At 27.2% G+C, this 15708-nt stretch overlaps 1 protein-coding gene across 5 annotated transcripts; it reads left to right on the top strand.

Moving 5' to 3' along the window:
* The first annotated feature begins 5608 nt into the window (after positions 1–5608).
* LOC112593204 (ras-related protein Rap-2c) lies at positions 5609–12835 on the top strand. Of its 5 annotated transcripts, none has more exons than XM_025337549.1 (4): positions 5609–5806; positions 5892–6247; positions 6376–7157; positions 12681–12835. In XM_025337549.1, the coding sequence occupies exon 3, from the start codon at positions 6535–6537 to the stop codon at positions 7078–7080; it is 546 nt and encodes a 181-aa protein (XP_025193334.1). In that variant the 5' UTR covers positions 5609–5806; positions 5892–6247; positions 6376–6534; the 3' UTR covers positions 7081–7157; positions 12681–12835. The 5 variants fall into 5 exon arrangements, with proteins under 5 accessions (XP_025193334.1, XP_025193336.1, XP_025193337.1 ...); XM_025337551.1 differs by having other exon boundaries at positions 5609–5793; XM_025337552.1 differs by having other exon boundaries at positions 5609–5727.
* Positions 12836–15708: the final 2873 nt, after the last annotated feature.

Genomic DNA, 15708 nt, shown 5'->3' on the forward strand with positions numbered 1-15708 from the left:
GTGTTATGTGTGTGCCAGAGAGAGAGGACAAACAGTGCATCGACATCCTATTAATTTAAATACTTCACCCACGGGACACAGTCCACAGATATACATGGCTGTCCTTACAATATGCACTTAATCTACGTATATATCATGTATCTGTAATTTCACCACATTGCACGTTCAATATTATGACGATATAATATCAATAATTAGCATATTAATATATTATACCAGTAAGGCCACTGGCTAGTTACTAATTTCATTGATTCACCGTTTTCAGCCGAATTATCAAACAAGTTTCACAAATTTAAACATGTTCACATTACTCATACAATATTTAAATATTAATAAATATTGCAAGCGTTTAATGTTTAGTATATGAAAACTAATATCATAATAATTAATAATATTATGTGTAATATTGTATTATAATACTTCCATATTACATTAACTCTCAAGGGAGAATATTGTATCAATTACAAAAAAAAAAATTCATAAAAATAAAAAACACATAAAATAATTTAAAATATACTTAAATTTAAAACGATTTATACAAAATTTTTTAATAATTATACCTTCAATGCACCAATTTACCCCTAGGTTTATCAGAATAATTCACAAAAACAACATTCTATCGACGGTGATCCTTTTTTGTTAGATTCTATTAATTATGCTGTGTCCACAAAATACCTTTTGTTATTCAAAAATATTCATGCATATCTCTTTTATAATTTTTCTAAATCACGCTATTATATCATCAAAATCTCAAACTGTAGTTACGATATATGTTTCTATATTCCTTTACTTAGGTACGTACACAAAAAAAAATATTGAGGGGTTGAACCCCCAACTACCCTTGTATACGTACTTGTTTCTATTAGGTACTGATTTCAAATATTTGTAAATTAGACACCCTAGCTGATTATCCAGTTAGGTACATAATATCATATTAATTGATTATAGATTTTTGTAAATTGGTAGCTTAAACATAATTAATTAGTGGGGGAGAGAGATTATTATAATTAAATAATTTCAACAATTAAATTTATTCATTTTGAAATATTATGTTATAAACTTAGGTATAATATAATATGGATAATAATTTATAAGTAATAATATTATCATAGATCATAATATACGAGTGTGTAGTGTTCAAATGTACTCCGCAACCACGACACCTAAACTGCGAACGAAGTACCTACTTACTGTTTTTATAGAGATGTTATACATTTTATTTTATTACCTTTTAAAAATAGTTATTCCTGTATATTATGTTGATACAGTATTTTCTTAACAATTTTTATTCAAATACGTTTGGCAACTTTTATTGAAAAAACGTGTCACTAAATTAAAATATATTAGGTATATAAATCATACAGGACTCAATATTCAAAAATAATGTCTTTGGTGTTCCAGGTCCTTTAGCTTTTTTCGACATCTGAGATTCTGAGCTTTCTATCTACCTATTATAAACAAACCCTAATCCATATAGTTGTGAACGGGGCTCAACAAAGAATAAGAGTAAATGAGGTGATCCATTGACCATTATAGAAGTAGGCTTTAGAGTGAATCGTACTCTACAGAATTCTATCAAGTCACATTACTCATATTGACATACTATTACAGTTCACAATTTAAAGGAATTGCTGTGTTGAATATAAATTAATATCGATAATTTGTATACACATGACTTATATTATAAGTCCTATTTTATCCAAAATATAATAAAAAAGCTAAAAACAATGAAACTTTAATTAATCATCTTATTTCTTCCTGTATAACAATAAACATATAATCTTATGATTATAGACGTATAAATGGAAGGATGTGTTAAAAAAAATTAAATCAATTTAATACTTTTTAAAAATATGTATTTTGATAAAAATGATCTTAAGATAAATGCCTGTACTCATTTATGTATTTATATCTCTAATTAATAAAACTATAGATTCATCATCATCACCTATATAAATATAAATAGGATATTTGTAATATATTTTTAAACTCTAGATTAAATAAACATGGTGTAGATATGTACTATATGTAGTTATAATAGCTATTTAAATATTTTTTAAACACATTATACACATACCCGAGAAAATGGATCTGATAATGAATATCAGAATAAATAAATAATTGGAAGGTACTTTATGGAATTAAAAACTATTATATTCGATTATATAATAACATGAAGGTACTTAATATTATTATTCATTTGTATTATACATAATTATTATAAATAAATCACATTTAATGTCAATGCTTTCTGAGTATTACTAAATTATTTTTATTACGAAATTTTAGACATTGTGTTGTTCAAAATCTCCATTTTCTTTTTGTGGTTATTTAAAAATGGAAAATTATATATCTTTATCAAGTATAAACTTTACACTGTCTTACTGATAACACTTATTGAAACGTAGGTACATAAAGTATTTGTACAAATCACTGAAAGTTATAAGTTATAATTATAAATAATACAATATAACAATATTATAACTATCATCATGTACGATTAATAATTAAATATATTATAATAAACAATATATTTTTAAATTTTAATAATTTATAATATTGAAAAAGTTATATTTTAAAACTAAGTACTAATTATCTAACTAATATATAAATATTATAATAATCAAAAATTTGTAATTTGCAATATTAGCTATTGAATATTGACTATATCGTATTTATATAAATAATTAATAAATCAGAAATGAAATATTAATTATAAACTTTATAAACAAGAATTAATTGCTATTAGCAGCCAAAGATATGATTAGTGATAACATTTGATATTTAATATATATTATATGTTTAATATTAGTATATTACATATTGTAATAGCTGCAGGTAATATACCAATATACTTATCTCTAATTCCAAGTACATATTATGGTCTATTAACTATATGGTACCGATTTATATAAATTTTATTTTATTTAAAATGTATTGTTGAAAAAGGAACCAAAATAATGAATAATATTTTATTATATATTATGAAAAAGTATTAACTATTAACAAATTAGTCGGCAATTTTAAAAACTATAAAAGTTGTCATTGGCTCTAAGATTGGGCTTTAACTTTAAGGCTAAATAATTCAAAACTGCGTCTGAAATTGCAAAATTAACCCCTTAATTCGAGTCATATCTTCAGATTTCAGATCACATCCCTGGTGACCTGATGAGCCTCCTTAGAGATCAAAAATAAACTGGAATCGTGACTAACTTATTAGTGAGACACAATTATATTCCCTCCTCTACATCTAGCTAATTTATATTTTAAGTACTTAAACTTTAAACTATAGACGTATGCAGGATATTAGTATTTATCAATTTTTATTCTTTGATAACCACAATATGTGAATTCACTTATAAGTATTACCAAAAGAATTCATGGTACGAACGTATTCAGTGGTGGCATAGACATTCTATACAGAGACAACAAAATTGTTTCAATTCACTTATTTCTGAAATATTGAAAACGACATAGTTTGTCAACTCAAAAGCCATTCAGTATCAATTGACAACTATTCATAGCCCAGCAAGTCAGTACCCATTACCCACCGTCTAATTTTTTGTCTTGAACAATTGTAACTTATCCTGAAAATTTTCACTCATGCCGCCATTTAATGTATTAATAACTGTCAACTGATATACTTCATAATAATTTATTGTATAAATTCTGCGTATATGTACATTGTTTTTATTTAATTTAATCAAAAAAGGTTAAATAAAAACTTGATGTTAGAAAAATAAATAATTATTATTTCCTCCTCCAGTACATATAAACAAAAACCTTTAATAAACTCCGACAAATATCTAGGCCTAATCTTCAAAAGCAAAGTCTAACATGGACAAAAAATATTCATGCAAGATAATTAAAATTAAACAAATGAGTAATGACTACTCTCTCAGACCTATTCTCGGTAAATTCTCAGAATTATCCCTGAAAAGTCAAAACTAAAATTCATATTTATAATTTTCTTCTTAAGCTCATCTAGCTAGCTGTACAGTATACAACTCTGGGACATTGCCAAAATATCAAATACACAAAAAATAGAAGTGTTCCAATCAAAAGTCCTCCGACTCATAACTAATGCTCCTCCTTGTATCTCAAATCACGTTCTTCACATAGATCTTCGCATTTCTAAAGTGATTGAAACAGACAAGCTTTACAGCACTAAATTTAGAAATCGCCTTCAAAATCACACCATCTCGTATGTTAAAAATTTACCATCTCTGGCGGATGACACCGTGGCCTAATAAATAAAATTAAGCATATAAAATATGTTTAAATATCTAAATAAATTGTTAGTTCACGCTGAAGTGCCTTAATTGATTTACCTCAAGTCACCCAAGCCATCGCATATTAATTTAAATTATTAGAAAAACATTCATTATGCTTTTTTTTACTTATAAATTGTTAAAGTTCCAGATAAATGAAGTTATTATTACGATTTAATTATTTTTCCATTAATACCTACATTTATAAATATTATGTAGTACGCATACAATAATAATTATTATTTAATAGGCTGTGGAGTGCAGACCTATATGTATAATATAATATAGAGTATTGTACTATTGTATATTATACAATTTATGCACATATATACTATATATATAAATATAATACATTAATACATAAATCATTACCTACTTTTATGAATCGTTCGAATCGATTTTAAGTTGAATAATAAATTATGTATCTATATCTATACTTTATTTTTTTTATTTAAATACTTACTATATCTTCTTATCGCAGCATGCTACAAGTATAATATGTTATTATAAACATTTATTAAAAATATTATACCATAATAAATTTATACGTATAGGATATAGGTGTAAGTACTTTTGTAATTTGTCGGTGTTTAATATTTCCAAGTCCTAACTACGTACACAGAGATTAAATAGCCTATAGGTCAGGATATCGTGTATACGTAATATATCGTAGTTGGTATAGCTGCGCGTTTAAATATCAATTATTAAAGGCTATTGCAACGTTACAATATGTGACCAACAATAATAATATACTAAAATATGTCATGATTTATGCACAAGACGTCACAAGAATCGTCGTATGTTATATAATAGGTAGGTAGGTAATTAATAATTAATAACGCATTCCATAAATACAAAATAATAAGTTCATAGCAGAATAGTAGGATAATATAACATCACAAATCACAATAGGTCGCGCGCACCAGCAATAATTCGAATGGAATAAAATGTATTGTCGCGACTAGCGACTCACAGAGATGAAACAACAACAATACTAATAAATATAACGATATGATAAGTAATAACCGATTTATAGTAATTATTATTATGAAATATAATATTATTTTTTATAAATCGTATTGCACATATTTCGCATAATATTGTAATATCAATAATCACGATTTCGAATTTAATTATCGCCAATCGCGATGGGTACTTTATTTAACTTAACAGATTCACAGTGTTACGGGCCTGCGGGTGTAGCGTGAGTAATCGGTATTATATTATTATATAGGCATGAGCCATATACCGCAGTCGTAGTTGTCTGAGACTCCGGTGGGGCTGCCGTCTAGCGCGTAGTACTAATAATAATATAATATTATATTCGCTTTCAAACGTAGCTACTGAATACTGATCGTTCGCTCGTCATTCGTGACGTGCAGCTCCCGACGACCACCGCTCCGATTAACACGCGATAAAATGTTAAGAACGACAAACGGGACAACGCTCGAGAACGGTTTGTCATTAATTATTAGCTATTGATATATTTTACTTAAAAATACTCAATCGACGAATTCGCGAGGTGATATTTATTGGTATTATTTATAACATATAGATTATAATATATACCTATATGCGTAGGAGTGCAGTAATGGAAAAATGATACTTTGTGTTTTACAGTTTGACATGCGAACGACCTGGTGATGTTTGTTATTTCGAGTGTGAATTTGTTTTCAATTATATAATTTGTTAAGTTAAATATTGTCGATCGTCGGTGGAACTGAAAATATAAAATAATTACAAGGCGAAAAAAAAATCTGCTTTTGTGCGGTCGGGAAATGCACGGACACAACCTTGGCGCCACTGTAGGCAACTCGCACTCGCACACACACGCGATAAAACTGGGCGTGTGTGCGTGAACGCTAACGCGATTGTTGTGAGTGTGTGCGTAATCGTCGTTTCATTGTGCTGTGCTGCTGCTGCTTTTCCTGTCGTTGTTGTTGTCGTCGCTGTAAGTCGTCTCATATGTTTATAATGTAAGACATTTTTTTCGATCATTCAAAAGGAGTTGACGAGATTCGATATCCGTCGGCCCTGATTGCGTTACTTATTATTTTTTTTAAATCATTTTTAATTTTTTTTCTTGTTTGCCATCCCTTTACAGCTGATCGGTATCAAATATCTTTATAATTTATCAACCCCCGGCGAACGGTACGTCATCGCCGAGTCGATATGTCATTAACTGCCTACACCGCCAGTAACCGGTCATAGCGGTCGTCCGTATGCGCACAGTGGTTGCCTTACAGTTGGCCATTCAACAACAATGCGCGAGTTCAAAGTGGTCGTGCTGGGCTCGGGCGGCGTGGGCAAGAGTGCCTTGACTGTGCAATTTGTGTCTGGCCGGTTCATGGAGAAGTACGACCCGACTATAGAGGACTTCTACAGGAAGGAGATTGAAGTCGACAGTTCGCCTTGTGTATTAGAAATACTAGATACAGCCGGCACTGAACAGTTTGCCAGTATGCGCGACTTATACATAAAGAACGGACAGGGTTTTGTTGTCGTGTACAGCCTGACTAACCATCAGACCTTCCAGGACATAAAACCCATGAAAGAGCTCATCACTAGGGTGAAGGGATCAGAGCGAGTACCCATATTGCTAGTTGCAAACAAAATCGATTTGGAACATCAACGTGAGGTTCCAACGATTGAAGGAAACACTCTGGCCCAAATCTGGGGCTGTCCATTTGTCGAGGCAAGTGCCAAGAACCGTACCAATGTCAATGAAGTATTTGCAGAGATTGTACGTGAAATGAATTTTAGCAATGACAAAGAGAAGAAGAGTTATTGTTGCTGTACAGTTCTATAAGCCATATTATTTAGAATTTTGTGTTTTGTGTGCATCAATCAATGTTAAATGTTGCTGGTGATTTCAATTTTTATCAGGTAATATATATATTTTATCATACTAAGTATTTAATTTGAGTATTAGTCTTAATGCAGTATTTCTAAATTCTATTGTGTTTTGAAGACATTTCTTCCTTATTATTATGAATTTAAAGTGATTGTTTACTTATTTGAAACATTCAATGTACTATAATTTACTATTTTTATCATACATTAGATATGTAGTCATTCACAAAAACTTGCACTATCCTAATTTGTTAATATAAAAATAACAATATATATATATGATTGATGCTTAACGTAATCATAAAAAATGTAGTTTATTGATTTAATAGATGGTAAATTGCTTGTTTTTATCAATTAAACATTTTATAGATTGTTAGGTTCCTTTAATAAGTTTATTTCAAAAATCATTGAAATACTTGAGTCATTTTAAATCATTTGGATTTAGACACTATCTAAAGGTTAATTATTAATTACATAGTTAATAAGCTATGTACCTTCTATAATTATTAGTAAGTTATAATAACTTTTTATAGTCAAAACTGAAAACTAAATATCAACATTACCAAAACTATTAGGAATATTGTCATAGATATTCTCTACTTTTATTCATATGACACATTTCCAACGAATAAAATGTACATTATTTTACAAAGTATAAATTACTATTATTAAATAGAATAATCAATACACATCTTATTTTTTTCAAGTTAAAAAAATTAATTACATTTTATTTTATTATTAGGCATAAACATATTTTATAACTAAAAAAAAATCTACAATATTTTTATACTTCATGTGTATTAGTAAGGATTTGATTTCCTACAACAAATATGTTATTTTTATTATGATTGATATTATTTTTTTCCCCATCATATTAATTAATTTGTTATATTTTATTTGAAAATTTTATATCATGACATTAGAATATTTCTACATTTTTATTATGAACTATTTAAGATTTCTAATTGAAATATTGATTATTGAATGATTTTTAATAACCAAAAAAATGTAAAACAAGATAAAGCTGTATAAATATTGAGCTTAAAATTCTTAAAAAATAAAAATAATGTAGGATATTAGATAGGTATCAATGTTTTAAAATTTATTTTTATTTTTTTCATACACTTATTATCTATTATCATGATTTACATTGACTATTGAATATTTATTTTAGTTTTGTATAAATTTAAACTGAGTTTAGTACTTTCTATCATGTTTGTGTTCACTATTCGGTTCTACAGCAACTATTATACTAAAATTGCGCAACGTAAAGGTATAAAAAACAGTAGGTATTTAGTATCAGTGAGCCATTATAAACTAGCAACTGTACACCTTGAAAAGGAAATACATTTATCACTCTCCATTTAGAATTTAAAAAATATATAAGAGGATTAATTTTATTATAATTAAATATTTTAAATTTTATTTATCATATTTGAAGTAATACTGAAAAAAATTGTTGTTTGTTAATTTTTGATTAGGTAAGGATATTTGAAAAGTTATTCAAGCCTGATTTTGGATCTTTCATAATATTATTTTATCTCAAATTTTGTTTAAAAATATTCTTCGATCACATATTATGTAACATTAATAAGCGTTCAGTCTTATAAAATAATTATTGTGATAAAAAAAAAAAAGTAATAATAATAAAAAAAAAAACGAAATATTAGTTAAAATTGTCGTTGTTATGATTTGGTGAATTGTGTGTATTATTGAATGGTTGTACCGGTAAGCGCTTAAAACACGGTATAATTAAAAAATGTTTAACGAAAACAAAATTTCAATGACGTTCGCGTTGTATACACTAACATTATCGTAATTGTAACAAGCTGTGACTCATTGAAGCCCCTTATACTTTTTCTAATTGGCTTCCTAGAGTTAACATACTTTTTTATTAAGTTATTCTAGTTTACACATATGACAATAATATTATGACGTTCGTTTATTCAAATATATTTAAACAATCGTATAATGTCTAATACTCTAATGTTCTAAACTTCTTAACGACAAAATAAACTACCAGCATTACGTTCCGTAATAACTAAATTGATAAATACGTAGATAGTAGAGTTGTAATATTTTAGTATTAGCTATTAGCAGTACACCGTGTTTAAGAGAAACCGATACACGGTCAAATTTAATGTAACATAATCTATGACATATTATACACCGTCTATTTGACGTTCAATTATGACGTTAATTATTGATTTATAATTGTCAGTGATTTGTTCAGAAGAATGTCAAGAAAAAAATTAATTGGTGGCCAAAATGTCATAGTTTAATTTCTTGTGGTGTCGCCACTCCCGTCTTTTATTCGAGAGATAAACCACAAAAGAAACTAACTAATATTAATAAAATATAATAATAATATATTATAACAACCAACATAATATTATGTACATTTGTGTAGTTTGGTACTTGCATATACTATTATATTGTTTAAATCCTATTGAACGGAAATTAAGGATCGGTCGGTGGTGGTCAGTTTGGTTTAAGGGTGTATAACACTTAATAAAAAAGAGTACAATCGGTTTTTGTCAGTTTGTTGTTTAGCAATCGTTAACCGTAACCATGTGTGAGGTTCTAAGTTTTGTAACGTGGAAATAGGTTTGTTGTTCTCGTTTATAGATATCCATAAAAAATTTTTTTAATTTTATTATAGTTTATATATTTTTGTTTAATAATATCAGTACCGCCATTGTTTGGTATATTTATCCGTATTACTACTAGGAATTTTTTCGTTTATATATTATATGAGAACAGGATGTGTGTTCCGTGAAACCATTATTATTTGTCCTCAAGTGGGAATTTTAAAAAGCGATTATAATATTTGTCCTTATCTATACACTGATTTTACTCGTTACGTTATACGTGACCGTAATAACTGATAATAGTGATGGAGACCATTGACCACGAGGTCGCGATATATCTTTATACGTATTTTAATATAATTTATATAATTTATTATTATTCTATCGTTTGTCGTTATTGTTTATAAATTCTTGATCGAAGTAATAATGTGTTCTAGCAATGAAAAAATAAGATAATGAACATCTCAATGAATTCTAGATATCATGATAATCGCGCGTTTTTTTTATTATCAGGTCATAGGTAATATTGTAATGTTTTTAAACTTGTTCGGCGACGACGATGCGTTACTCCGGAGAATTACCAATTACGTGAGCCTTTCTCTGAATCGCGTTCGACCCATTATGATATGATTATGCAGTAGTGTTGTATCTATCTTGCTGTGTTCATACTTATTACTTAAAAATACGCATCGTTCGCTGCTTATGTAGGACTTCGTTGATTGCTTACGAGATCTTTATAACATATAGTATTGTGTACAGACACACAGTGGAGGTAGTAATAATAGTCCTAATAATAACGTTGGTACTGGACTCCCGTCGAGTGTGTGTGTATGTTATTATATTAGACAACACGTCGAATAAATGTGCCTAAACGACGTAATATTGTTTCAAATATTCTGTGGTAAAAATGGCTTCCCCGTGACAGGAGAGTCATCGTTATCGTTGTGTGATGATCGAGGGAGGGTGTAAAATAACTATTGGCTGTTAAATATCTGTTGATTTCATTACTTATCTAAATAACATTGTTTTTCGATTGGGCGATTATTTATTTCGACGTCGCGACCCTTTGGGTGTGGGCTGCCGTCTGATTAATTTATAGTATCCGAAATGTGAAGTATACATAGGTATAGAGTATATATAATAATGTATTGATACTTATTTAACGAACGGAATAATTGGTTTTAGTACTGAGAAGGGGGTGGCGACCGGAAGATCATTCTAAAAACGGCACATTGTTAGCTTATTAAAAAAATGAAACTCTTCACTTCAACAATATGTCATGTTATACTGCAAACAAGTCGCTTATACAGAGCGATTATTTCTTAACAATAGGCTCAAATCGTTTAATTTTTTTGTTTTATCCGTCATCTTAATAAATGTATTCTATAAGACTAAAGTTTATGTCACTTGGCTGAGTTGCCTGAGTTGTCTAGTGTTCTAGTCTTAACATTTTATACCTCCTCCTGTACACGTATCAGCTCGATTTTCAATTGTAATTACCCGTTATGATTATTATAATGTTTGTAGCATTTTTTGTTAAGAAATTTTGGTTTTCTCAAAAAAAAAAATTAAATAATTACCTAGACCGTTGGGTTAAGGGAATCGCCCTGTATTGTGTATAATATTTTATAAACGCGGGCGCGTTCGTGAGGTGTGTATCATGGGGGAACTCATAAATAGAACACGATCACCGTTGGAGCTTAAATTAGGCCCGTCCCTTCGTTAAACAGCGCGAAACATTTTTCTCCGGTGATTGATATACAGTTTATAACTCATGTCATATTATATGCTTATTGTGTATTATTAGTACAATTGATATTTTATTCCAATACAATAAATACCCATCCTAATATATAAATGAAAGTTAATATTTTATCCAAATTAAATTTGGAATTTATTTATTTTTTAAACACATTGAAAACGATTCATTATTATTCTTTTTTTATGGCTACCTACACGATTTGATGCGTTTTAAAATCTGTTCGGAAAATTTTGTATAATTGTACTAATATATTTAAGAACATAATTTTCGATTTCATGTCACATGTGTGTCGTATTTAATTATATGCGTGGGAGGAAAATATAACGAAGTAATACAACATAACTCAGGCTATGTGAACAACAATGACACTGTAATAATATATTATAGTGTATTATATTTTATTTAACAATACATATTTTCCCAACAACATATTACAAAAAAATATAAAAAAATTCTTTTATGATCAGATTTTCTGAAGAAACGTAGTGTCTGCTTAAGAATATACTTCTACCTTTAAAACTATATTGTATGTATTTAATTATTTAATTAATAATTTTATGAAGATTTAAATAAAATGTTGTTTCTATAAATTTAAGAAATTTATAAATTATAATATATTTGAGTAGTTTAAATATATGCATTTTTATTTATAAATACCTAGGTATAATTTAAGTTTTATTGAATGCTTATTTGATTTTTGACGATAACCTTCGATAACCTCGTCTTATTATACTAAATGATCTTTAATTGTTTTAAATGGTTAATGATTTTTAAGGACATAAAAATTAATTTTAGATTAAATATTGATATACATTAAATTGATAATGTTTTAAGTACTAAGTAATAATAGATTTTTTAAATATTATTTAGGCTTATTTGATAAAATATATTAGTTGATTTTCAACGATACATTTTTATATTACCCATTAAATTAATCATTTATTAGTTATTACTTATTACAGTAATTATTTTTATTGGTTTTGTTTCCTATTGAATTTGAATTTTCTAATAGCATTTATAATATCCATTTTATCATCTGAAAATGTGAACTCTTTTAAATCACAACACAAAGATTACAATTTACAAATCTGTATACATAGTTAAACATTTTCAGGGATAATTAATAATACAATCCAATGCATTATATTTTTAAAATAGTTTTAAATTTTCTCCGTTAATAAAAATGTTTATTTTTACTTACAGAAATACGTCAAAATTCATATTCAATAGTATTGGTGTCAGGAACTGTTTTCACTACAATTATTTACATATCCAGCTTTAAAAAGGGTACGTTTTCTAAAGACTGTCGATGATATTGATAATATACATAATAATACAAATTATTAACAAACAGATTTTTTTTATAAATCCACCTAACGCATGTGGCACACTACTGTAAGTGCCATTTAATGTTAAAATATTATATAAAAATAGAATATGTTTTTTTTTTAATTTTATTTTATTATTTAACTAGTGTTAAATATTTTTTCTGTAATGTATACATTTTTTTTTTTTTTTTTTTTGTTATATCGAAATGCAGGTTTATTGATAAAAATGTTAAGGCAGGAATGAGATAATAACTTATAGTATGTATTCCTATATTATGTAATATGAAAGAGAATAGGCGGAATAATAATAATAACAGCCTAATTATTGTATATTGTTTTTAAAACTTATTATTTTGTAAAACATATTTTTTATACTTTTTATACTTAAAGAAAAAAAAATATATACAAAAATATAATAGTCAATGGAACAATTTTAGATTAAGAGATAACGAAGTTGAAGTGTATTCATCCGTGTAAATAATAATTTATGGATCCAGGCATTTTTAACAATTTGTCTTGTTTTCGTTTGATAATATATTTTTTTTTTTTTTAGCGTATTAACATACTTTTAATCGATCAAGTGGTTTGCAGAAAGCATTATGTACTGTTAATTATTTTTTTTTGCCTTTGTGATATTAATTTTATTTTGACGCCATTATTCCAGAACAAAAAAATTGATATATGATGTACAACATACATATTTTGATTCGCTTTATCGATATAATAATATATTAATGAAAAGCGATTTAAAAATGTCCCCGTGCGTCTAACTTGCTTCACAATGGACCTTAACATTGTGCAAAGTCAAGTACCAAAGATTCAGCCACATTAGAATATGTGATATTTTGATTTTTAATGTTATTTTCTCCTCTTAGCTCTCTTTTTACTTTAAATAGTAGTATCTATAATGTCTTCTGCAATCTTCACACTATTATAATATTATACTTGAAACCTTTTATTTTTCCTTAAAAGAATGTAAACATTTTATAAATTATTATTATTTAGTAATATTTTATCTTCCACAATGGTGCATACCTAATATTAATTTTTCCTGTATTTGTGAATAGCCTATTTTATATATATATATAAATTATATTATATTTAACACGTGTCAATACATTTTTGTGGTATGACACCCTCTTGATTCTACTTTATATATATGTATACATATAGAAATTTATATATAATAAATTATACGTGTGTGTATGTGTATATATATATTTATTTATATATATAACCTCACGTATATACATATATATATATATTATGTACATGAATAAAAATATGTATAAATCAATAAAAACAAAAATAATTTGAAAACTCAAAGTGTTTATTGTATTTATTAAAAATGTGTTCTAGTTTCATATGGTATATTATTATATGTAACAGTTGTTAATGTTCTGCAGTGAAAGTATGCATGCAGTGGTATTGGTGGTTTTTCATGAATAACAATTTTTCAAAAGCCCAGGAGTTTGATGTTTAACAGACTAGAACGCAGTTCAAATATGTTGAATATTATCACAACATAATTAATGTATTTGTAGTGCAATAGCTTCATGTGACTAGTGAGTCATCATAGTTCATAATAAGTTTAAAACTCCTTCCGATAATAACAAATAAATTACACAAAAAATAATTGTTTTTTTTTTTTTTTTTGTCGATGTTGAAGTCCAATTGACATTTACATCGTTAAAATGTTTAAAATTTTCATCACATTTTAATGTATTACTTTGATTAAATTAAGAATATAGTAATTTTTCTTTTTGTCGTATATTAGCGAAAAGTAAATCAAAACGATAACGAAAACAGAATTTTTCAAAAACAAATTTTACGTTTCAATTGATGTCTGACGGACGAACACATTTCTTAGTGGAAAACTTATTCTGTCATGCTGTATAAAACTGTACTTGCACTTCGATTTGAAAAAACAATTTTACTGATTTTAACCAACAGCTACTATAGTCTACAATTACAAAGTCTACAAACATTTTTTAGAACACATACATGAAGTCAATAGATTCCTTGTTCAGTTTAAATTTGAATATAATATTCTTATTGTCCATTGTTATTATATGTTGAGTATTGTTGGGAATTATTAAGGTTTAAATAAAATAATGTGTAATATTGTAATCCAATATCCGAATATCCGATTTCAATATCCTATTGGATAGATGTTATAAATTAATAGGTTTAGTAATAATTTATGGTATATACCTTTTTTAAACTAGATAGTTCTTCTAAACCTAATGTAACCTTAATAGTCTAGAATATTTTTTCAGCAATTTCTAGCATTTTTGATATTGATTGTTAATTTATGGATATAACCAGTGCTTGATTTAGAAAAAAAAATAGAAGAGGGACTCATCGGATGTTCGATAAACGAGCGTTCCACACATAATTAACCGTCACATTACCATGGAGGCAAATAGAAGGGGTACGCTAAAAAAAATTAAAAAAGAAGGAGGACTCCGCCCCCCCCAAATCAAGCACTGGATATAACTGCTATTCCCTAGAGTTACCTATACAAACTTAATAATATTATTTTGCTTTTTTTTTTTTTTGTGTTTAGTTATCAATTGATTATAATAGTTTATTTTCATATTTATAATACAAATCGATAAAATCTTGCAAAGATAACACATTATTGATGTTATGTTTAAGATTACTCGGATTTGTTTTATTATTGCTGTTGGACGTATCTATAGTTAATTTAGCGATTATTAATTAATCTATTTAACCTCATGATTAAAACAAATTTTTGATAAGTAAATTTAATACCGTCAATAAATGCTTTTTTCACTTTTAAGTGTTTTTTGAAATTATCTATATTAAAACCAAATCTAAAACCTAGTTATTAGTTACTTATTAATAGTTTAGAAGAATTATTTTAATTTTAATTAAGT

The sequence above is a fragment of the Melanaphis sacchari genome, unplaced genomic scaffold, assembly GCF_002803265.2.
Source record: "Melanaphis sacchari strain LSU unplaced genomic scaffold, SCAv2.0 Contig1_pilon_pilon, whole genome shotgun sequence".
NCBI lineage: Eukaryota > Metazoa > Arthropoda > Insecta > Hemiptera > Aphididae > Melanaphis > Melanaphis sacchari.